Below are 23,461 nucleotides of genomic sequence, written 5' to 3' on the forward strand. Positions count from 1 at the left end.
TGTCCAAAATTAAAGTGTCAGTTGCTTACCTTGGATCTATGTTTGGGAAGTTACTAGTTTGCTTTATCACAATGCCACTGAGTTTGGTGAATGGAGACAAAATATACGAAATGGGAGACAAAACAGCTGGAATGCAATGAGAAAAAATGAAAATAGAGTATTAATCAGTTTGTTCTTATTTCTCATGTTTATCTTTAAAAGTCAGAACAGTTCATACTTAACCTTTTTTTTGTCCGCTACATTAGTAATTGAAGTTAAAACACACTGAGGCTGTGCCTATGCTCAGAAATAGACCTGCCAGTTCCATTAGATATAAAATGTCCACAGATTTGAAGTCCTGTAAAGGAGCACAGACGAGGAAATAGTGGGAGAACAAATCTGTTTTGTTTCCTGTAATGCAGGGCTTCCAAATCAATTTTCCTTTGGTATTACCATTCCTGGGGCAGCGGCTGCCTCAGCAGTTTCCATTTCTGCAAGTCCAAGAAGCGCGGCTATTGAGAGATGCTCTGGGACTGAGACATCCTTAACAGGCCTTGTGCATCACCAGCAGGCACACTATTTTCCACTCCTTAGGGAATCCCTGATCTAGCTTAACGTACTCAAGAGACTGTCTCTTGATATATCTGCAAGTTCTTCACTTGCTTTTCTATGTTTCTGAAGCCAGAAGAACCTCCAAGAAAGCAGGTCCATTGTATAATATTAGTAAACTAGTTATCTGGGCTCAGGCAGGAAACTCACCTTGTCTGTTTGTATCATGTACATTGTACAAAGGACAGAAAATGTTACACTACTGCTAATGGGTTTTGCCTTCAGTTGTACTGAGGAATGCTGGAGGTCCTGTCCCCGCTGTCCATGTGCAGTCATTGAGGCAGGGAGGACTGCAGAGTCATGGGCTATTAATGGACAAGGCTTTGTGCCCATCCTCTTCAGATTACTTTTATCGCAGTCATCTACTTCTTTCCCATTAATATCAGTTGACCTTATGCAACTGAGACAGCCCCTACATTATTTAAGGTTTTAAATTATAGTAATAAAACTTTGAAGTGCAATTCTGGTTCATGGAGCATGATCACCACCAGCTCTCAAGGGCAAAGAGCCTCAACACAACAGCCATCCTACGGCACTGGCAGTCACTGCCTCCTGTCCCAGCCCTGTCACTGGGGGGCTGCTGGTGGCACCACTGTGGGTGGGTCTGAAGTGAGTTAGTGTCTTCTGCTCTTCTGTTCTGGAGCTCAGGATGTAAACAACTCCACTATATAAAACAGATTGCATTCACTTTTTTACTCCATTGCCCTGTGTGTGGACATCATGATCAATTAAAAAAATGTAGTGTCATGTTAAAGTTTTCTTTTTAAGAGCCTGGAAGCTAAAACTTGTCCACCTATATGTTTTGTCAGCACTAATTTTGAGGTAATTCAAGTACTTTAAGTATTTCAGGTTTTCTGTATTAACTCCATACATATTTCACCTGCAACAGTGCAGAGGCTATATTTCTGCTACATCCATGAACTGAGTCTGATTTCTCTTATGCATCTTGCTAGCCTGTCCATCTTGGCAGATTGATGTGTCATCTTCCCTCCTTATAAGCTTTTACTATATTCTACCCAAGGAACATCCTATCTCCTGAAAAGGCATTAATTTGTGATTATATAACCTCTAAGAGCTTTCTAGAGGAAAATTAAAATTTTCCTACAAGTGATACTGTTTGCAAATAAGAGGAATGGAAGCTACTACTAATACCTTCGTTATACATGTAGTCCAATAAACTCTCTAGGGAAAGATCATAATACAGTGCAGCAATGCTGGTTGTTCCAGCTGCATACAGGGCAGCACAACAGTCCGTTAGCAAACTGATATCCAGGGTCACAACTTTTTCTTTACATCTTACCTGAAATTCCTTCCATTTTATAATGATTTCATGCCTTTCATTGCCAAAAACTATGCATTTCCCACTTATTCCTCCCTTTCTATCTGGTATTTAGAAAGGTTCATAAGAACTACTTTTTCAACCCCATCCTAAATCGTCCAGGACGTTCCCTTCAGTATTTGGAATATTCTTTATAACTATTACCGCATTCCATGCTTTAGCCTGTTTCTTAAAAAAAAAAAAAAAAAAAAATATTTTTTTCAATGCCTCTTCAGAGTTAGAAGACCAGTATTTATCATCCTAATCCAGTGGTAGTCTCACTAGATCATGTAAGTAGGGACTGAGAATTTTCTGATTTAAATTTTTTGTGGTATTTAAATAGCACTAACAGATGCTTATTTATTACCTGCATGCATCTCTCTCTCCCTCCCTCCCTCTCCCTACCCCCTCAATTTGCTGGGGTTTTTTCAGTTCATTTGTGTGACATTCTTCTGTTGCATTTACACAACAGTACTAGTGGAATAACAATTGTTTGCTCCAAAGAAGAGAGATTAATTAAATTTCTAGCACATCTATTGAAAAGGTAATGGCTACAAGCTGTCATAGAAATCCTTTTTCTTTACAGTAAGTAACAATGAAATTTGAATAGACAAGATAGCTGCTGTTATAGAGGGACTGACAGAATAGGAATGGAAGACTTCTAGTAACAAACACTAAGACAGAGGTGGTAGGTCACCAAAAATCTTATTTGAGAGACTGCATATCACAGTGTCTTTGGGGCTTCCATTTGCCATAGCTTTTTCCTTACTTGATCTTCTCAGCCAACTTCTGAGTCAGAACTGTCCTTCTAATGAGACTTCAGTTAGCCATTCAGTTAGCTAGTGGAAGAGTAGATACAAAAGATAGTTCAGAGCCCCATGACACAGGAAACAGAGGAAAAAATAAAATTATATGAGATGCATATCAAGTCAAAGATGGTTGAGAATGATCTACAGGTAATAACAGATCACAGCACCTGAGTCCTCTGTCTCAGATGAATGGTGAAGTCATGCATAGAATCATGCTGTCTGAAGTCCTGAATGTGGGTGTTATTTCAGTAGGCAGCTGTGAATTACTTGTTGGGTCCTGACATTCTTGTTCATATGCAAGGGATGCAGTATTGCATTTCCTAGAGAATTCCACAGAGCAAAGGGAAAAAGAGCAAAAGCTTCACCATTCATCCCTTGGAAGGAAACAACAGTAATTCCTGTTGAACCTAACTTGTAAAGTTAGATTTCAGGGAGAATATGAAGGAAGTAAGTTTTCAGGAGATTAATCACAGTCAGGGTAAACTTGTACTACAAGATCATTCCAACTAAAAGGGCAGAATGGCAGAGAAAAGGCTCAGTCTGGAATGGGAAGAGGGAAAAAGCACAGATGAGTCAAAGATGGCTTCAATAATGCATAGGCTCTGAATTCACCAGTGTTACAGTGATTACCCCTGCAGCTGTTACTGTCTGAAGTGTATACAGCATGGCTTTCCCTTCAGAAGGTGAGCACAGGCCAAGGACAAAAGGAAATAACATTTAGTCTGTTCATACCCTTTCTGAACTTCATGGAGTGTGACTCCAACATGTGTCCCTGTTTAGGAAGAATTGCTGTGGACTGATGAGTCACGAGGGAGATTGCATAGGTGATGCCAGGCACTTTGAGCACAAAGATCTCTCTAAACCTGACTTCATATTTACGAACTGTCCCAAATTCATAGGACAGCAGAGAAGACCTTTCCCTGCTGTGAAAAGGAAACTTTCCCATTTGTATCCATCACCCAACTATCAAACAATGACAACATTTACATAGAAATAGGATGAAATCTAATCCTATATGTGTGAGATTCCTTCCTTTCCTGGCAGTAGCTGATTAGAGCTGGCAGTAGCCTATGGAACAAGAATGCAAATTTGGATTCTCTTAGACACATAGAGGAATAAGAAAATAAGCAATAAGCTTGCTACACAAGTCAACACTGGAGCTAGAATTTGGTGTTCAGTTCCTCAAGCAAAAATCATATGCCACTTCTGAAGGTAGAGGCCAAATACTGTTGTAGTATCAGCAGTGTTTCCCATTGCAAGTAGAAGTATGGCAACTAATTCAAAATGGTCACTTGCCTCTAAGAAAGATTCCTGTTATGACTTGATCACCAGCTCTGTGATGATCAGAGGCTTAAATGAGAATGGTCAGCACGAGGTAAATGACATTCCAAAAAACAAACTAGAACAGAGAGGTCATACCACAGTCAAGTGCAGTTGAAATTTTGATACTGCTCATGTCTTAAATTAGAAACACTCTCAGCTCCGTCTTTTAAAGCCAAGTAACTTCATGCTTTTCAGACAGCTATCCATTTATCAGGGGCACTGTGTCTGCACTGCTTCTTTCTTTTTTTTTCCCCTAGTATTTTGCAAAGAGTAAATTTTCTATTTTTGCAACAACGCATAACATAGTGCACCCCTGGCAATAAAACAACACAGCTATTTTTATATAAAACATTGTGGTCCCCTTAGAAGGATTGCTTACTGAAATTCATAGAATCATAGAATCATAGAATCATCTAGGTTGGAAAAGACCTTTAAGATCATCCAGTCCAACCATTAACCTACACTACCAAGCCCACTCTAGACTAATCAAGGTAGACCAGACTAAACCATATCCCGAAGTGCCACATCTACCCGTTTTTTAAACGCCTCCAGGGATGGGGACTCCACCACCTCTCTGGGCAGCCTGTTCCAATGCCTGACCACCCTTTCCGTAAAGAAATTTTTCCTAATTTCCAGTCTAAACCTCCCCTGGCGCAGCTTAAGCCCATTTCCTCTTGTCCTATCGCTAGCTACTTGGGAGAAGAGACCAACACCCACCTCACTACAACCTCCTTTCAGGTAGCTGTAGAGAGCGATAAGGTCTCCCCTCAGCCTCCTCTTTTCCAGGCTAAACAACCCCAGTTCCCTCAGCCGCTCCTCATAAGACTTGTTCTCCAGACCCTTCACCAGCTTCGTTGCCCGCCTCTGAACACGCTCCAGCACCTCAATGTCTTTCTTGTAGTGAGGGGCCCAAAACTGGACACAGTATTCCAGGTGCGGCCTCACCAGCGCCGAGTACAGGGGGACAATCACCTCCCTGCTCCTGCTGGCCACAGCATTCCTGATACAAGCCAGGATGCTGTTGGCCTTCTTGGCCACCTGGGCACACTGCTGGCTCATGTTCAGCCGGCTATCTACTAACACCCCCAGGTCCTTTTCGGCCAGGCAGCTTTCCAGCCACTCCTCCCCAAGCCTGTAGCGTTGCATGGGGTTGTTGTGACCCAAGTGCAGGACCCGGCACTTGGCCTTGTTGAACCTCATACAGTTGGCCACGGCCCATCGATCCAGTCTGTCCAGGTCCCTCTGCAGGGCCATCCTACCCTCGAGCAGATCGACACTCCCACCCAATTTGGTGTCGTCTGCAAACTTACTGAGGGTGCACTCGATCCCCTCATCCAGATCATTGATAAAGATATTGAACAAGATATTGAACATATAAATTCTTTATATGCATTTTAAGATTCTTCTATGCTTTTCTATTTTCATATGTCTTTTGCAACATTCTGTAAAAAATTTTTAAATGGACCTGACTATCCTGGGTGTCCATCATATCTCTTCTATGACCTTGTGACTGCACATTGCAGCCAGAAGAGCCACGATGGAAGGAAAGAATTAAAACATGTACGCTTGGGAGAAGTTGAGAATTCTTTAGTGATTCCTCTAGCATCTGTAGAAATTCCTCAGTTAAAGCAGTAAGGCTGGTAGCAGTTTGGAGCAGTTTTAGAACTGCATTTTGTCCTTGAATCAACATCTTAGTCATAGATGAGAAGGTGTAAAAGCCATAGTGTTCTACTCTTCAGGAACTTTTGTTGCTATATTTTTGTTACAATAGTGAATTAGATACCAGAACTCTGAGACAATTGTGTACAGTTGATGTGTGCCATACTTCAGTTATTTCTTCTCAGAAATGTGATTAGCTCCTAAAACTAATTGAGAAAGCTATGATGTGGCTGGCAGTTGTGTGGACATGGAAGGCCCTTGAGCCAGACTCTTCCCTCTGGCACTGAGTCACACTTAAGGTGAAGAGCCTGCCGCTAGTGCTAGGAGCTGGCTAAGTGGCATTGATCTTTGTACAGAGAAAAGTCACGTCTTGGTCATGAAGTGTAGCAGCATTGGCAAAGGGAGGTAAACAGTCCAGCCTTTTGCTGATTATACTTAATGATCAATTTGTTGTGCAGATGAAGTGAGATGGTGGAAGAAACATCCTGTCAGCTTCCTCTGATCTTCAGAAGCTTTGAGAACAGCTAAGAAGTACTGCAAGAGATGTGCTTGATGATGACACTGAAATTTGTAGAGCAGCAAAAAAAAATGCGAAGGTCTCTAGGTATGATTGTTGCTGCTGAACAGAGTCAATCACAGCATGAAATTGTAGATGTAGTCTCTTATAATGTGTTGAAAAAGAACACCTGGAGGCATAAATCCTGGTGCTCAGTTGGGATGCCTCTGTAGAAAGGTATGACAAACTGTAAGGATGTAGGTGTGGGTTCCCCTAGGGAACCAGTATGATAATCACTGAAGTCAGAAGAGCCCTGTGATTGTTTCCGGTCCTTAATGCAATCTTTTTCACTCCCAGATCTCACAGGACCACCAGATTAATGAAGCACAGTGAACAACTCTAGAATTGCAGTGTTATACCTTGTGCCTAAGCCATTTGGACATGTGTGCATTTGTACAGGCCTCCAAAGTGAACACTGATACAAACCACACAACAACATAGTGCAATATCATCTTGTACAGAGAGCATTTTGTTTACTTGACTTTTAATCATGTTGGTCACTGATTTGCTTGTTTCAGTTTAAAATATTTATCCCAACTGTACACGTTGCAGAGGGGAAAAAATATTTAAAATTCATGGATCACACAGTTTCAGTTTTTGACCAGGCTTAGTACCTGTAGTACAGAGCAAGTGTTCTACCCCAGACAGTAGATCTTGCAGGTGTTGGTAATTTTTTCTGTGATGATAGCAACTGCAGTCGGTCAGTCACCTGGCTGTCCACTCAATGCTGTATAAAAATGTAGTTCTATAACAGGTTTTATTATGAGGTTCCCAAATGTTGATACCAGCATAAAATTTCTATTTTGTGTGGGAAGTGTAAGTCATTCCAATAGGCAGAATCAAAATAGGAGGAGGAGCTAATGGGGTAGTGGCCTTTCAACATCTTTGAAGGCTTTATTAATGCACTGTAAGTGGTTCCCTCTCCTCCACTCCATTAAATAAAATGAAAAGATTAATATTAATGAGTACTTGATTTTTTTACCTGACTTTATAGGTTGCTCCTTAGGAACTCCCGTCAGCTCTTAAGTCTGTGTTAATGGCCATCTTCAGAGAAAGATAAAAAACTTTATAGTAACCAGATAGAGAATAATTTCACATCACAGAGGTTTCAGTCTAATCTAGTAGCTTCATATTGATATAAACTGAAACAACTGGTTTCTTTATCTTTCACATTATATTAACTGCTGTGATTTTGGGTATTTCTACAACCTCTGTACAGGTTCAGTACCTCTGTCTCCTGCTTAGCTCTTCTCCTCAGCAACAAAGACAGCACAGTCTGCAATCTGGTTACACAGGTGATGAAAGATATTTCGTTACAACGAGTTTGAAATTGCTACATTGCAATGTAGCTAGTTAGTGGCAGTTTCCGCTGCTCCCGCGTCAGGAGAGGAACAGAGTAGGAATTCCCTATTTTCTGAACAAATGCCCCAGGCATAGTGAATGTGAAGCACCTTGCTCTAGGATTTGTTACGAAGTCCACAGTACTTTCTTTACCTGATGCAGAGACATGTAATTACACTGTTCCTCAGCAGTTTCACTGGCACACCAGTGAGGGTTTGAAAGACCTCAGCTCGTCTTTTATTCATCAAAAATGTGTGGGTATTTCCAATTTCAGGGGCCATTTGGGAGTGGTGGATAGGTCTGGTTTGTGACTACGAATTTGTCTGGATGGTTTACCTGACTCCAATACCTGCAGAGTTTTTTTGATTAGCTACTTGGTTTCTTTTACCTGAAACATTATGCATTATTTGTATTCCCAAAGATCTGAGTAACTGTTTTTGAGAACTAAAAGGGAAGTACAGAAATCATTGAAAATCTTACCACATTTACTAGGAAACAATAAGAAAGCTGTAGACCAACCTGGAAGCAGTGAAAAGAGGTTGACTCTGTTGGCAGTTGAGCAAAGACACTCCTGTATTTAATGGGAGTGGAGTTGTCATTAGCAGCAGAAGAGAGGAAAAAGAAAGAAAACCTGAGGACTGGTTTGTGTTCAGAACATTCCAACACAACCTTTCTAAGCAGCAAGGCGAAGACAGACAAGTGTTTATAAAAAAAAGTTCAGAAAATCCATTTCCTGGATTTGCATGAAGCTCCAACAGTTGTCAGTACCATTGAAACATATATTTCAATGATTTTTCAAGACTTCATTATAACCTTACCAGCACTTTCAAAATTATAGCTTTGTTTAGAACATTCTCTCTGTTCCTCTGTGACACCAAAATGGAAGAAAAATCACTCTTGTCAGAGAGAAAATAGACAAGTAAATATTGGTCTTTCATGAAGTTGCAACCTTGTGTTATGCTAACGTGTCATTTTTTTAAGTCTGTGAGAAACTTAAAGAATGATTCATGCTTCTATCAGTGGCTACTGGTAAAAATTTCTGGAACACCATGTTTCATATTTAGGGTCAATTTTGTTTAAATCAGACTATTCCCTTAGGTGAAGTAGCTTTATACAGTAGCATTTCAGCAAAGCAGCTCTAAATATGCACAACAAAACAAGATCATGAAAGAAACATCAGAGGGACTTGAAAAGTTGCAGATGACTGATGGTACTGTCATCCAGTCTTAACAGGACTCTTGGTTTGATGCACTTAACCAGGTAGACACAGGTTATAAAGTAAGAGTTGGAGAAGCTATGTGTCTTCCTCTAACTTTGGCAACACAACTTATTCCACATGCAAAAATCAGTAGTTGAACACAACACAGGATTAAAGTGGTCAGTTGTAATCATTCTATTTTCCACTTCTGATTTTTTGCAAGTTTCACAATATTGTCCTCCTCTCTGTTTTTTTTTGAAGAGGAAAGTCCTGGGAATCTTCTAGTAACAGAGCAAAAATAACAGCTATAAAAATAAAAGAAAATTAAATTGGTAGGCTTCCTGGCCATGCCAACCAAAAGATTCAAGTAAAAAAAGACCATATACAGAATTAAAAAAAAGTTATTGCAATATGAGAAACAGCTGGATTAAAGTGTTCCTTTTTTCCCCAGCCTTTTAAATGGGATGTCTACGTATCTTACCCAAAAGTATGTGCCTCTTCTGTTCTGTTGAGGGTCCTGTACCGTCCTCATCCCTGTTGTGCTTTGATGCCTTCTAATACTCTGTAAAACAAAATTATTAACATCAGTCTTACTATTTATGCTCCCATCCTTTCGTAAAAAAAAAAAAAAAAAAAAAAGATGCATATACAGTACAACATTCATTTTGGTGGAGTTTTGAGGTCCTGGGACAAGAAAGAAGATATGAGAGACTTGATTTCACTGGTTGTTTCCTTTTTTATTCTTTTATAGATATATGTGTTGCAAATTAGAGAAAAATGGGCAAAAAGAGAAAAACAGTACAAAGACATTTGAGTTGGAGACTGTAACATAGAAAACATAAAGCTGAATCGCAGAAGACTAGGCAATTGATTCCCAAATTTAGCTTTAGATATTAAAACTTTAACTCTGTTCTGCTAAAATAATATGGGCAGAGAGGTAGACAGATTAACAGATTTTAACACTGGTTGGTGCCTTCTGTGATCATCTCCCTTAAGTCTTGTATGTCACAGCCACAGAATTGCATTCCATGCTTCAGTGGCTGTAGCTGAATTAGAACATCTCTTGTAGGAAAATTTAAGGAACTGATCTGAAATACTGCAGTTTTGAAATGCCCAGGGATGGAGGAGAACCCATCATGCCTGTTTAAATTCTGTTATGAAGTGTATATATATATAGTATACATATATATAGTTATAGTTTTATATATATAGTTACATTTTTTTATATATAGTTATAAAGCCATGATGTTATTTCAAAGGAAATTTAATTTTCAGTTGGCTTGAGAAGGCCAGTAGCTGTCAATTATAATGTATTATATTACAATTATAATAGAAATTATAATATAAGTATTTATAACATAAATTATAATATATTATCAATTGCTTACTAATGACAGTAGGATAGAAATAGAGGGAAATCTATTTTTATATGTTGTGTTTTCCTATGTGTAACAAACTAACATGAAAAAAAGCATCTTAGCAGCGTGAAGCACCCAGTGCAAACTTGTGTCTGTGGCACTTGTGGTGAATGCTACTTCATTCTCTAAATGGAAGCATAATCCTGAATGCAGTTTTATTTCAGAATACAGCAGTTTAAAAAAAACCCCCACATTCTGTCATCCTCAGAGCATACTCATACGTATTCAGTCGTGTCTGCCTGACTGATTTGCATGTTTTTGTAAATACTAGCAAAACAGCACTGACATGACAGTGGAAGCACAGGCTGGATTCTAGCACAGCACACTCACTAACAAGATCATCATCCAGTTTAAAAATGCAGGGGCAAAGTTTGCCCTTAATTATACCTCTGTAACTCCAGTGAGCATAACAGTCTGCAAAGGAATTTCATTTGGAGCCAGCAGAATGGCTGTCACAGGAGCTTCATGTCATACTAATTGTAGAATCTTTATGACTGAGTACTACAGGGAAATAACCTTGCATGATTATTAGGCTCTTGGTTGAGTCAGCAAGACTGTCAGGCAAAAAAATCTTAAGGCAAGCTTTGTGAGGCACTCCATCCCACAAAAAGATTATTATCTTACCTCCACTATCTGTCTAACTGCTACTGACAGTCAATACAAGAAGTTTTAGAATAAAATTCCATGATTGCTATTTTTTATGAACTTTCCATTAAAAGATATGGAACTTTTGCAATGCCAGTTTGCTCTCTTTTAAAAACATGAGGTAAAGTCTTTGAAGTTAATATATCAGGTGTAGCAGTTTCAACATTGACAGCCTTTGAAACCAGCTCTTCTATTGTCCACAGAACCCATTATTTATTACTATCCATTCTCAAAAGTTTGTGCTGCCATAATTTCGACACCTGAGCACACAGCAACACAAAAGTCCTCCTTTCTGCCTGTTTTTTCCCTGTTCCCAAGCTGGGAAATAAAAATGATGGCCCAGATTCTGTGTCCATTCTGTTGTTTGTGCCTCAAACAATATCCTTAGTGCTGACAGCCTCCTGTAATAGCTGTGGCATTGCTTTTTTCTGTGCACTTGTCTGTATTCCCTTGCCATATGGATAGTTCTTTTATTACACTTATTTGCTGTACAAGTGAGAATGTCTTTACACCATGATTTTTGCAGGTATATGTAGTTCTTCTGTAGTCAGTCTGATGATACGCTATCCCATGGAAGACCCCAGAATAATCAAGTAGATCATGAAATAAAATAACCTTCATTCTCCCCTCCCAGTACTGTTTGCATTTTGAATAACAATTAACAGAACAAGTAAGGCATTATGTGAATGCTCTAGGCACAGGTTGTTACTGCTGTTAATATACCTTCTGAAAGATACACCAACACATGGTTAAAGTATGCTTGCTAAGATCCCTTTTGAGCTCAAAGATCAATGTTACATTTGTGTCAGAAAGATGTTTTGATTTTACTTCCTTCATTTTTGAAACTTTTTTTTTTTCCCCTACAAAACCATGCTTCTCTGAGGTTAAATATCCTCATGGTATTTTTGCTTTCCTATACAAGGGAGTCTGGCCAGTTGTTGATAATCTGACTCGATAAACATAAAAATATAAATGGATCATAAATGTAATAATAAAGCAATAGCAGTGAATTATTAACTAGTGTGGTTACAGAAAGTCATGTTTTACAGTCACAATGCTCATTTGACCCTGGTTACTGAATTGTATGTGTACAGATATAACTGTAAATCTTTTAAACAATTAAAAAATACCTCATGAGCGGTTTGATATAATATTGTTGCCAGAAGTTAAGTTGACCTCAGTATAACACCTGCCTTAGCACCTTCCCCACCTCCAATAACAAAAACTGCCCTCAGTTTCTGGCAGTGACAGATACAGGCAGAGGAGTGGGAACAGCCCAGACTTCAGAAAAGCATTAGTCAAAAAAAAAAGTAAACCTGTCAATAAAGGTGAGCCCACTGGGAATGAGCCTTACTTGTCTGTATGTGCCTTTGAGCAACCTGGGGTAACAGCCCTGAGCAGCTCTCTTCCTATAGCTTTTGGTTTTAAAGCCAAAATGTTACAGACCTGAAGAAAGTGAAGCTATTATTTAAGTGAATATAGAAATAAATTGTAACATACTTTCATAAAACAAAGAAGTCTAATTCATCACCACATCAGGGAATCAGAAAAGCTCAATTATCTTTTTCCTAGAAAAACCCAGAGAATCCGGATTTTTGCAGAGAAACAGAAGCAAATAGGTTGGTCTGCTACACACATTTTCCAGAAGTGCAGCTAGCAGTTAAGTATTTAGAAGTATCTTGAATAAGGAAAAATTTCCTGCATAGAAATAAGAGGCAATAAGTAATTGTCTTTACAGAAATAACAAGTTTCTTCTAAGACTGTTTTTTAGTGTTGTTTTTGTGGTTCTTTTTGCAGGTGTTGCTGCTTTGGATTCCAGTGTTTCTGGGAAGATTGGATTGCGAGCAGTCGTGTATTATTTCTGCACTACAGTCATTGCCGTAATACTAGGTACTCTGTGATACTGTAACTTTTAAAATCCTCAGCATCACTAATTACGAGTATACAACACTGTGACATTACTAATTTCCCAAGACAGGATGGGGAGAAGATACAGGAATCATACCAAACATCTTGACATACTTGTAGCCAGATACAGGAAGAAGTTAGTCCCACTGTTCCCAGTTGGACTGTATTCATATTCAATATGAAGCCACAGGCAATTTCACCATAAATTTCAGCTCAGGGAAGATTAGGAGCTGTCTGCTTAGTTAAACAGTGACCAGCAGTGGGAACTCTGAATGAATATCAAAAGCCAGCCTTAACTACGAAGTGAATTTCCTTAATAGCAAAATGATAGATTGTTGCTGATTCTCAGATGCAAGAATGTATAATGTGGCTCACCTGAAAGAATGACAGAAAATACTGCTTTCCTTGTCACCTCATTTCCTTCCTAAAAGTTTTTTGTCCCCTCTGTCACTGCCAGGCTCCACTCCTACGTCTCTGAAGTCCACATCTCCTCTTGCAGGAAGTTCACTCCCTACAAGCAGTCTTGAAGTCTTCCATATTTCCTTAAACAAGCATCTTCAGCCTGCCTTCTTAAATAAGAAATAAAATTAAACCCTCCTCTGTCAGCTGTCATGTAGTTTGTGGCTTATCTTTGTATTTTGTTGAGCCTGAGTGAATACTGTGCCTAGATAACACCCACTGAAAAGAAACATATATTTATTTGCAGGACAAAATGTACTTAGTATGTGGCCTACTTGTAAAGCAAAGCAGTGTTTAACAATAGAAAAATAATCACATACAGACATATATGGCCAGATTAATTTCTAGAGGTTGTATCACTGAGAATAATATATCAGTGCAGTTACACTGTTTAGGCTATCTCTTCTGTCTAGGAATTTTCTGTGAATACATAGTGAGGAAAATTAATAAAGACTAACATTAATATGTATCTAACTTTCAAATTGTCCTTACCCTGAGAGAGGGTTTAAACCAGACAATCTCCAGAGGTCCCTGCTATTCTATGATACTATGATACTACTTATTCCATTGTGCAGAGTTACACAGATTTGGTTCTGCTTTTATTCACAGCAGTCATTAGAAAGCCTTGTTCCTGGCTGGTTGAAGGGTCTTCCAAATGCTTCTTTCTCCCTACAGTGAGATTTAGTAGTTTCATTTGCTTCAGGTGAGAAAAAAAAAGAAAAAATAGTGTACATTTGGAAAGGCCTTGTTATTTCATATAATAGAAAAAATGCCTAAAATGAAGCTACTAATGGAAATTTGTCATTCATTTCAGTATTCACAAGGTCAAAGCTAGTCTTTCTTGCCCGTAATTTTTTATTTCAGTCTGTTTCTGAAGCCCTTCCCTTGTGTAACTTTATTGCTAACTAACTTTATCAAAACATCCTGTTGTACTTTGGGGTCACAGGATAACACACTTGTATTCATATCTGAAAGCTAGTAACAAGAAGAGCTGCATAATGGAAAAGGTAAATAGCAATTCAAAATATCACCATGCAGAAGTTGCAAAGCACTTCAGATGAAGCCCGTCTGAAGTAATTTACCCTGTTGGTGAGCAGTAGTGATTTAGTACCATACATGCAAAAACAAAGCTAGAGTGCCCAAGTCCAGTGACAAAGCCACAAGTGGCTCCTGTGTTGGGGGAACCCACACGTTTAAGGACACCAGCTGTAGACTTCTTTTTTTCTGAACAGCACTGCATGAGCACCCAGGGAAAGTATTTGGTGAGTTTAGCTCACAAAGAATTTAGCTACACGGGGTACACTGAGGCAGGATGCACCAATGCCTCTGCTTGCACTCTGAGCTCTTCTTCTGGTTCTCCTTCTGCAGGGATTGTCTTAGTTGTGACCATTAAACCTGGAGTGCCTCAAACAGCAAATGAGATTGACAGAGTGGGCAGTACCCCAGAAGTCAGTACTGTTGATGCCATGCTGGATCTGATCAGGTCAGGTTTTCTTTTTTAGTTTCCATATCCTTGTTGCAGAAATCCAAACAAATACAAATAAAATTGTGATGTGTAATCCAATAAAAATGCTTTGTAATGTTGCTTCGATGAATAAAGAGAGAATAACTTGTATTCCAACAGGTTAGGCATTTTAGAGTATATTCAAAGTAGTTTGTTAAAAAAATTTCTCTTTACACCATAGATTTTTGCTAATAAGCCAATGACAACAAAAATTCCGTCTTTCACAGAAATTGATATGCAAGATTTACCTAGTATGAAGAAAATATCCAGAAAGGATTGAATGGTTGGCACATTACTGTCTGGCAACTTCTGTGTCATCCAGCATAGACAACCACCTGAAATTGCAGTGTTATGTTTCTCCTCCTTGAGGCAGGATGCACAGTAAAAGATGCAGTCTGCAAAGGTTTCTTAGGGTTGCACAGTCAGCAAGTTTGCTGCATCACCAGTATCTAAGGCAACCTTATAATGAGTCTTTCCCCATCAGCATCCTGGAAAATGATAGGTACTTAAAGTGGTTAGAAGGAGAAAACCCTTAGAAAAGACTGCAGAAGACCTGAACAGATTTTCAGAGCTAATATGTTTAAGGAATTAGAAAAAATTCACAAAAAGGGCTGCATTTCCAACAGTGGCCAAGTAGTTCCCTCAAAAATGTTTCTGTGGATTATTTTTTTTCTCCAGCTGCAATTAGTCTCTGTTCTATATCACTATTCCTGCCCACTATTTTCTTTTTGCAGAATTTTTACTTAATCTATCATGTAAGAATCAACTGCCACATACATAAAATTGGCTATCTTAGCATTTTTTATTTCAGGAAATGTGACTGGCATTTGCAGATGCAACTGCAGGTACACAGTTCTTTGACATTTTTAAAATATACACACACATATATACATATATGTATATGTCTGCCTTGAAAAAGTTACCATCCTATTTAATAGCAAATGTCTGCTGTCATCTGGAGCATCTCTGCCCCAGCACAGATCAAGGTAGACCTCTCTGCAAATAACTCAATTTCTCTGAGGTTTGTAGGTGAGGTAGTTAACAGTCCTCAACCCCACAGCCCCATGTTCAACAATCCACAGCTCTTCCCAGCCTCTGTCCCCTCCTGCTTGTGCATGACCAGAATGGCAGCATCTTGGATGGCTCATCTCATTCCTCATGGTCACTTGCCCAGAAATCAATGCGGGGAACTGTGCAACCAGCTGCATTATAAAACCTAATGCAGTCTGTTACCAGTAACTTCCACATGAACATTTCCACACATATTCACAGGGCTGATGTAGCTCCATGCGCAAAGAAGTCTTTCTATAGTAAGAAGTGGTGTGAATTTTAATTCAGAGTAGTTTGGGGTTTTGCTACAGTTTATAGCTCAATTTCTTGTAAATAAATGTAAGACTAAATTAGGAGTTTGAGATCTGAAATTCTCTTTTAAAGGAATTATAGTTACTTTTCGTACATATTTATATTCATCACATTTAAGATCCAAATCCAGGCAGAATTGTAAAGGTTAAGGAAAATCCCAGGCTTGTACAAACTACTTTTGCCTTTGAAGAAATTTTGCTTTAAAAACTTGAAAAATAAAGGCAGGAGTTGTGAAAGATCTGGAAGGGAGATAAAGACTTCTGCTTCAATATATAAACTGCTTTTTTCTGCACTGGACTGGGTATTCAGTAAATACCTAATGAATGCTTTCTTCTGCAATTGTTTGAATCTGAAATTGGCAGTTGGAAAGGAGGCACACTAATGGATTGCACTGCTTCTGATCTAATTTCCTAATTTTTCAGTGTGTGAAAATGGTTCTTGACCCTGGAATAACACATGGGAATCTTGAATCAGCCAAGATTAATTTCTGAATTCAAAACTACAATAGAGCACACCAAATATCAGATTCTTCCACTACAGCATTTATAAGAGTTATTACTTTTTTTCTGCCTATATTTGACAAATACTATAAAAAATGGTGTCTCCTGTTTTCCTCATGCAAATGATGGAAACGATGCAGCAGGGAAAAAAACCACTGGGTTTAGTAGCTTACCAACAGAAATGTCAAATACTGAAAAATAAGCCCAAAAATTCAACAGTAGGAAAACAGTCAACTGATCGCTGGGAGTCCTGAACCCTTAATTTCTTATGTCTTTATATCTGACAGTGCTAAATACACTGCTTTCTGGATAAAGGAACACAACCTGATCTGTTTTTCAAGCAGCAGATTTTATAATTTTGTTTATATGAACAACTTGTTCTTAGTATGCTGTAATGTTGAATTGTGTCTACTTTTTTAACAGGAATATGTTCCCGGAAAACCTTGTCCAGGCCTGTTTTCAACAGGTAAGTTTGAACATTCCTCTTTGCTAGTGTAGTTTTCACTGCTAACTACAAATTACTCTTCTTTTATGTCCCCAAGACCTATGTCAGGTAAATATTATTTCTGAGAAGGCCAGGAGTATCTTAATCTCCCATTAAAAGACTTTTTTTTAAAGCATTTTGGTTCCATTTCCATTATGATAAACACTGTTAACAGCTATTAAGTTCTTGATGGTCTCTTGCAAAAAGACACTGTTTAGGAGCTGCGTGCAGAAACCAAGCAGTGTATAAAACAAGATTTTTCCTTTTGGGACAGGAAGACTTAGAAGAACAGTGCATGAGGATCTATTTCCTGTTCTTAAAAAGCCTCAGTGTCTGATGAAATCTGCAAACCGTAGCCCTCACCCTGACATGTCTCACATCTAATGTCCATTGCCAGACGTGATGATCCGTCTTAAGGAAAAGGCAGCCAATTGGTAGAGTCTATTTCAGACATCTTTCAGAAAAAGTGAGATTTGCAAGATGAAAGAGGAAACTGCTGCCTATATATCAGATTTACTTCAGATTCAGTCATCTTTATCTGTAAATATATCAGCTGTTTTTTGTGATGCTCTCTGCTTCCATTTTTTGTCTTCCCCAGTAGGTGCCTACCAGTCTTTCTGAGGTTTGTATGTGAGGCAGTTAACTTTTCCCAGGAAATGATGTTAACTGTCCTGCTGTGCACAGCACTGAATATATTTCCAGTTTATAAAACTTCTTCATGTAGTTTTTCTCATGTGTTAATTACTGTCACCCAACACTAAGGGGACAGACAGGTTCTTTTAGGGATCCTTGTCAGAACGATGGCAGCACTAAACTGTACTTACAATTGAAGCTTTATTTTCTTAACAGGATATTATGATTAGTATAGCACAGGATTTATAATCAGAATAGCACCGCATTTCTATAAGCAGAATTGGCATAGTACAATTTTATAGTAGCACCACTTAGCTTATGGTTTCTAATCGCCTGGGACCTCTGCAGATTGCGTCAAATCTTAATACTTGGTTTGCTGTATCAACATAACAATCATAATCTAGACTCAAAAAACATGTAAAAGAATACAAGTCACTCCTGCAGTCCTCAGAGGAAGCAGGTGATGGCAGAGGCATCCCTGGCCACTGGGAGGTCCCGGTCTCACTGTCCAGCAGCAGCTCCTGTCCATGTTCTCCCTTAGGACTTGTAACTGGTTGATTTTATGGACAGTGCTCTTGGTGCTGTTATGCCTCCCTGTTGTGTGGCAGGGTCAACAACACCTGGCTGGCTAGGTGCCCGGCACCTTCAAGGCCATTAAGGTGGGGAGTAGCCAGGCCTGTGCCCAGGAATCTTAAGGCCAGTAGGGAGGGGAAGAAGAAATCTCGTTGGTTCATCTACTTGGTGCACAGCACCTTCAGGGCCTGATAATATGGGGAAAGGGGACTAATGAGTGACCAGCTCGGTCACAGAGAATGGCTGTTTGCCTCACATAATGGCGTTAGTTATGCTAACCACATTAGCAGGATTCTGGTTGTATCAGGTACGTCTGCTCTACAGACATCTCCTGGGGTGGCTGTCAGCAATTCTCTCCAGACTGTTTGTCCCAGCAAAAAGTCCCGTTGCCGTTGTCAGGAGCTGTATCTCATCCCCCACAAGACTGCACCAGGTCCACAGGTCACCCAAGAGCCTGGGGAGCAGAATTCATAGCATATGAATCTGTGAATCGCTTGTTAGATCTACGACATCTGAAGTACAGAACCGTGATGGCTCAGATGAAATGGGAAATAACACGTTTGTCTATGTTTGCTACCTTCAAGTCAGATTGGTTCATTCTTCCTTTATTTTTATTGGGCAAAGGTTATGCCTTTGTCCATTCTTCAGTTTCCTCATGCTTCTAAATAAGCTGATCTATTTTTTTAAAAACTTTTCCAGTATAAAACCAAACGTGAAAAAATTGAAGCTACAACTGGCGTGGATAAAAATAACTCCACATTTACAGAAGAACCTGTTACAACTGCTACGACAGCAGAGGCTTCAGAGGTGTGACCTTTATTGTTGTATTTCTTCATAATATATGAAGTGGGGAGAAAGAACATAGATTAAATTTGGTTTAGTTGATGTGGTTAGTGATTGAGAAAAGAAAGGAAATGGTACATAGATAGATTTTAGCAAGAGCAAAAAACTTAATAAGTAAATGCTAGAGGTGATTATGAGGATCTCCAAGCAGGTTTAAGAACACCAGAGGACTCCACTGGTAATTAAGCAGTCCAAAGATAATAGATGATGTGAGAAAATAATCCATTCATATACTCCATTAAATGTATATGCTAATGAATTGTCAATTTGCTGAGAAATTAAAAAAAACAGTCACTGTGGAAGGGCTAGATGTGTATCAGCATGAGATGTTTGAGTAGCAATGAGATAACTGTAAGCACTGCAGAAAGAGAGGAATGGAAAATGGTAATTTTTTTTAACAGAAAGCAAAACAATGGAAGGCATTTGTTAATTAATAGTTTGTTACTCTGCAAAAGAACTGTAAAGAGACAAAAGTGGAGAAGAGGTTTAACAAGCCTCTGGTTAGAGGTGCGGAAAGCTTATGGGTGTTGATGGTTTATAAAGCCTAGAATTACACTGGAGGAGAGGGAGGAAGGAATTCAATAGAATATGAACAACAGAACTATGAACAATACCAAATCAATGTGCATATTATTATACTCCTTCCAAATTTCATTGCATAGTAATGAGAACAAGGGAACACAAGCTATATGAAAAGACAGGAATTAAATCCTGAAGCAGGATGTAGCAAAGAATTGCACCCCTTCCTTCTTATGTTTGTACTGCACAGACACAGAGGAATGTGTGAATACCTACCTATTTAGTAGGATTTCTATGCTATGTGCATCCAGTTCTGCTATATATTGTGCAAATTCACTGATTTCAGCTGAACAGTAGATTTTAAACTTGGGGCAAAATTGGACACCATTGTCCCAGTTCTTATTCAATGGACTGTTTATCATAAACCTAGACAAACCTCAGAATCAGAAATAACCACAAGGATTCTACATCAGCTGTGTTTTCTCCACAATAGGGAGTAAGTCTTGAGTATATTGAAGGCATGACTGTGGATACCTAGACCTTGCCATACGCTGTGTCAGATGTCTATAGAAAAGGGAACAAAAATTAAGGGGTGCTTTATCCCCTGATAGGGTTTGGTCAGATCCTTGCATAGCTTTGAAACACAAAGCTTTCAAAGACAATTTAGTTCTGCCTTCATTCCTGAACTTGCCCACTTGGCACTGCCTGAAAGGGAATAGAGTGACTCAGGAAGAGCTCTGTGTCTTTACAAAGAAAGATCTAAATGTGTTTTCATTTTAGAACTCTTTAAAGGAAATTCAGTGTTTTCAGGTAGTAACTTTTTTTTCTTTAATCTATAGAACAAAACGCAAGAATACAAAATCGTGGGCATGTATTCTGACGGCATCAATGTGCTGGGGTTGATCGTCTTTTGTCTTGTTTTTGGAATGGTTATTGGGAAAATGGGAGAGAAAGGACAAGTGCTGGTGGATTTTTTCAATGCACTGAACGAAGCTACAATGAGAATAGTTCAGATAATTATGTGGTAAGTCCAAGGACATACTGGCATTTTCTAACAACTTCTTTAAATGGGTTTTGTCATTGAAGAGGTAGGAGCAGACTCATACTTCATGTTTGCTTTCGCTTAGTGCTTTACAGCAAAAAAATTTAAAAGAAAGGCTGGTAAAAAGTTTCCTTTCTACAGAATTTGATCCTTTTGAGGAAACTGGAGACAGGGATTCCACTTACTATATACTACAGAAACAGTCCTATTGGTACACAAGAAACCTGAGTTTTTCAGACATTCTTGCTAGGGGTTTATATCAAACCAGTACAACTGCACTAGTGATTTGAGGACTGTAGAAGCATTACTACCCACAGGCCCTTCTCAGTCTTGAACACCATTCCCTGACAGCTATTATGTTCACAGGATAGCTGTCCTTGGAGCTAAGTTCCTTTAGAAATATAAATTAATATACAATACACAGCACAGGGCAAAATTCAAAATGGTATGCAAAATATAACTTAGCATTATTTACCTTCTGCTAATAGGTTTTGTGAGACAACATTCTCACAGTATTCTCTCATAATATTCTCAGACAGGAAAATCAATTCAAAAATGTAGCAACACGTCTTGATAGTGTTTGGTTGGACTTCACAGCTATTCACAGTGCTTTTTTCCATGCAGATCACAATTACAGGATCAGGACTATAAGCACACAGAATCCTTCCCAGAATTTGGTCCTACACGTGGAGTGCCTTGTGCTATTTACTACAATACTCCACTCATATCCACGTGTTTCACATAAACAGTAGCTTATCAGATCTGGCCCTTCCATGGATTTGTCTTCCATCCCAGCACACTGACATGCCTGTAAAACAGTAAACCTCTCCAGGGTTTAGTTGCACACCTCTTGCTGCCTTTAAAGAAAGGTAAATTAGTTTCTGCAACTTGTCCTGTGCTAGGCAGCTGTTTCAGACCCCAGCTGAGTTACAGCCCCATGAAATAGGCTGCCTCACTGCAGCTAACTACCACTAACGAGACCTGAGAGTTAGCACATGCCACAGGTACAGAATCCTACCCCTAAGCTGACTGTCCATTGTCTTGCATGTGCCTGAAGCTGTGGCTACAGGCTCCCTGTGTTTCTACAGCTGTGGGAGCTGTTGCCTTGAATAAGGTAAAGTTTGATGCTGGCAGTGTGAAGAATTAGTTCTGCTATCACCAACTTCAGGGCTTAGAAGGAACTAGGAGTCCCTGCTTTGCACAGGGACAAGGTACTATTTTGTGAGATAGCACACACACATTTTATAAATTTATAATTTATATTTTTAAATGGATACATTATCTATATTCACAAATATATAAATTAATTTATACTACTCAAAGCTCCAAAGTGGCAACTTGTCTCTGTGACAGCCTGCTCTCTGGACCAAAAGGAATGCAGTGGAGCTGGTGCCAGCATAGCTCCTGATTTTTGCCTTGAATTTTCTGTAGGCAGTAGCCCATGCAGCTATTGATATCTGTAAGGCATGGCCTTGTGTAAGTTTACTGGGGGATGGTGACCCCTCCAACAAGCAGCACACTGATGACTGTACTATCCCAACATAATAAAATCACTCTCATTCTGTGCAGGTGACCCACATATAGCTCCCAGTGCTGCAGGGCAGCTGCTGTAAGCACAGGAGACCTTTCCCGTCTGTGTGTGATTGCAGAATGCACAGATATTGGTCTCAGTCCTGCAGACTTCCACCTCCAAGTAAGCTTATGGCTATGCATAAATATGCGCTGCAGTAGGGCAAAGCCCACACCCCTTTGCAACTTTTGTGTATGCTGTGACACCAGGTCATGCAGTACTTACTAGACTATGCATAGGGTCTCATTTACTCTGATTTTCTAATCTTTTTTCATCACCTCTATTGTAATCTTGCTGCAAGTGAGTAAAGTCAATTGTATAATAGAATACTAAAAAAAATCTTCAGTTTTGTAGTAGAATATAAAAAAAAATTCTTCCATCTGTTGTAAAAAGTTATACAGGGAGAGAAATTATTCCATGGTGAGCATGCAATATTTCTGAGAATGCATTTTTAATTGCTTTATTTTTGCTTTCTAGGTATATGCCAATTGGTATCGTGTTTTTAATTGCTGGGAAGATAATAGAAGTTGAGGATTGGGAAATCTTTCGTAAACTGGGTCTTTATATGGCTACTGTACTAAGTGGGTATGTAATTTCTTAAAGATGAAATTAAATGTGTGCAGTGTTTAGAGCTCAGTTGATTACAACTCAGTCATCTGCAACACCCAGCCTCTTCTAGGTCAGAGACAAAAATTCTTGTCAGTGAAAATTATGGATGATTTGAATGCACGTTTTGCTGAATGCACATTTTGTTTTAAAAAGTCACTGCCTTGCATTCTAAAAAAAAAAAGAAAGCAGCAAAGGCTGTTCTTGTATTCATTGTTTTATCTTCTCAGCCTGCTGCTGAAACAGATAATATCATTGTGTTTCTGAGAATAGTAATGCTTCTGTTAGATACTAGAAGATGGAAAAGGGTGGGGTTGTGAATTATGACTTATTGGGGGTTGCCAGCCTATTGAAAATACACAGATATCTGGATTAAGCTGGGAATATCCATGGGACCTGTGGGCCCAAGGTGTACCAGCATAGGCCCACCTCCACTGCCCAATACAAATGCATAGTAAATGCAGTGCACAGCAAATGATGCCAAAGGGGAAAGTGATCTCTTCCCACCTCCGTGCAGAGCAGGCAGCTGACACTGAGAGAAGCCCTGGGCATTGCACTGTTTGTTAGTTACTCCTTCAAGGCAAAGGTAGCCGGTGAAGCTGC

The 23,461-nt window shown here is 39.2% G+C and overlaps 1 protein-coding gene across 1 annotated transcript in view; it reads left to right on the forward strand.

The window, feature by feature from the left end:
* SLC1A1 (solute carrier family 1 member 1) overlaps positions 1–23,461 on the forward strand; it is a 53,156-nt gene that overhangs the window by 20,385 nt on the left and 9,310 nt on the right. Inside the window, exons 3-8 of the mRNA XM_075727235.1 lie at positions 12,653–12,745; positions 14,591–14,705; positions 17,012–17,054; positions 18,978–19,085; positions 20,480–20,664; positions 22,730–22,837. Coding sequence (XP_075583350.1) covers positions 12,653–12,745; positions 14,591–14,705; positions 17,012–17,054; positions 18,978–19,085; positions 20,480–20,664; positions 22,730–22,837 — 652 coding nt within the window. The remainder of the gene's footprint in view (positions 1–12,652; positions 12,746–14,590; positions 14,706–17,011; positions 17,055–18,977; positions 19,086–20,479; positions 20,665–22,729; positions 22,838–23,461) is intronic.

This window comes from Pelecanus crispus, chromosome Z (assembly GCF_030463565.1).
Source record: "Pelecanus crispus isolate bPelCri1 chromosome Z, bPelCri1.pri, whole genome shotgun sequence".
NCBI lineage: Eukaryota > Metazoa > Chordata > Aves > Pelecaniformes > Pelecanidae > Pelecanus > Pelecanus crispus.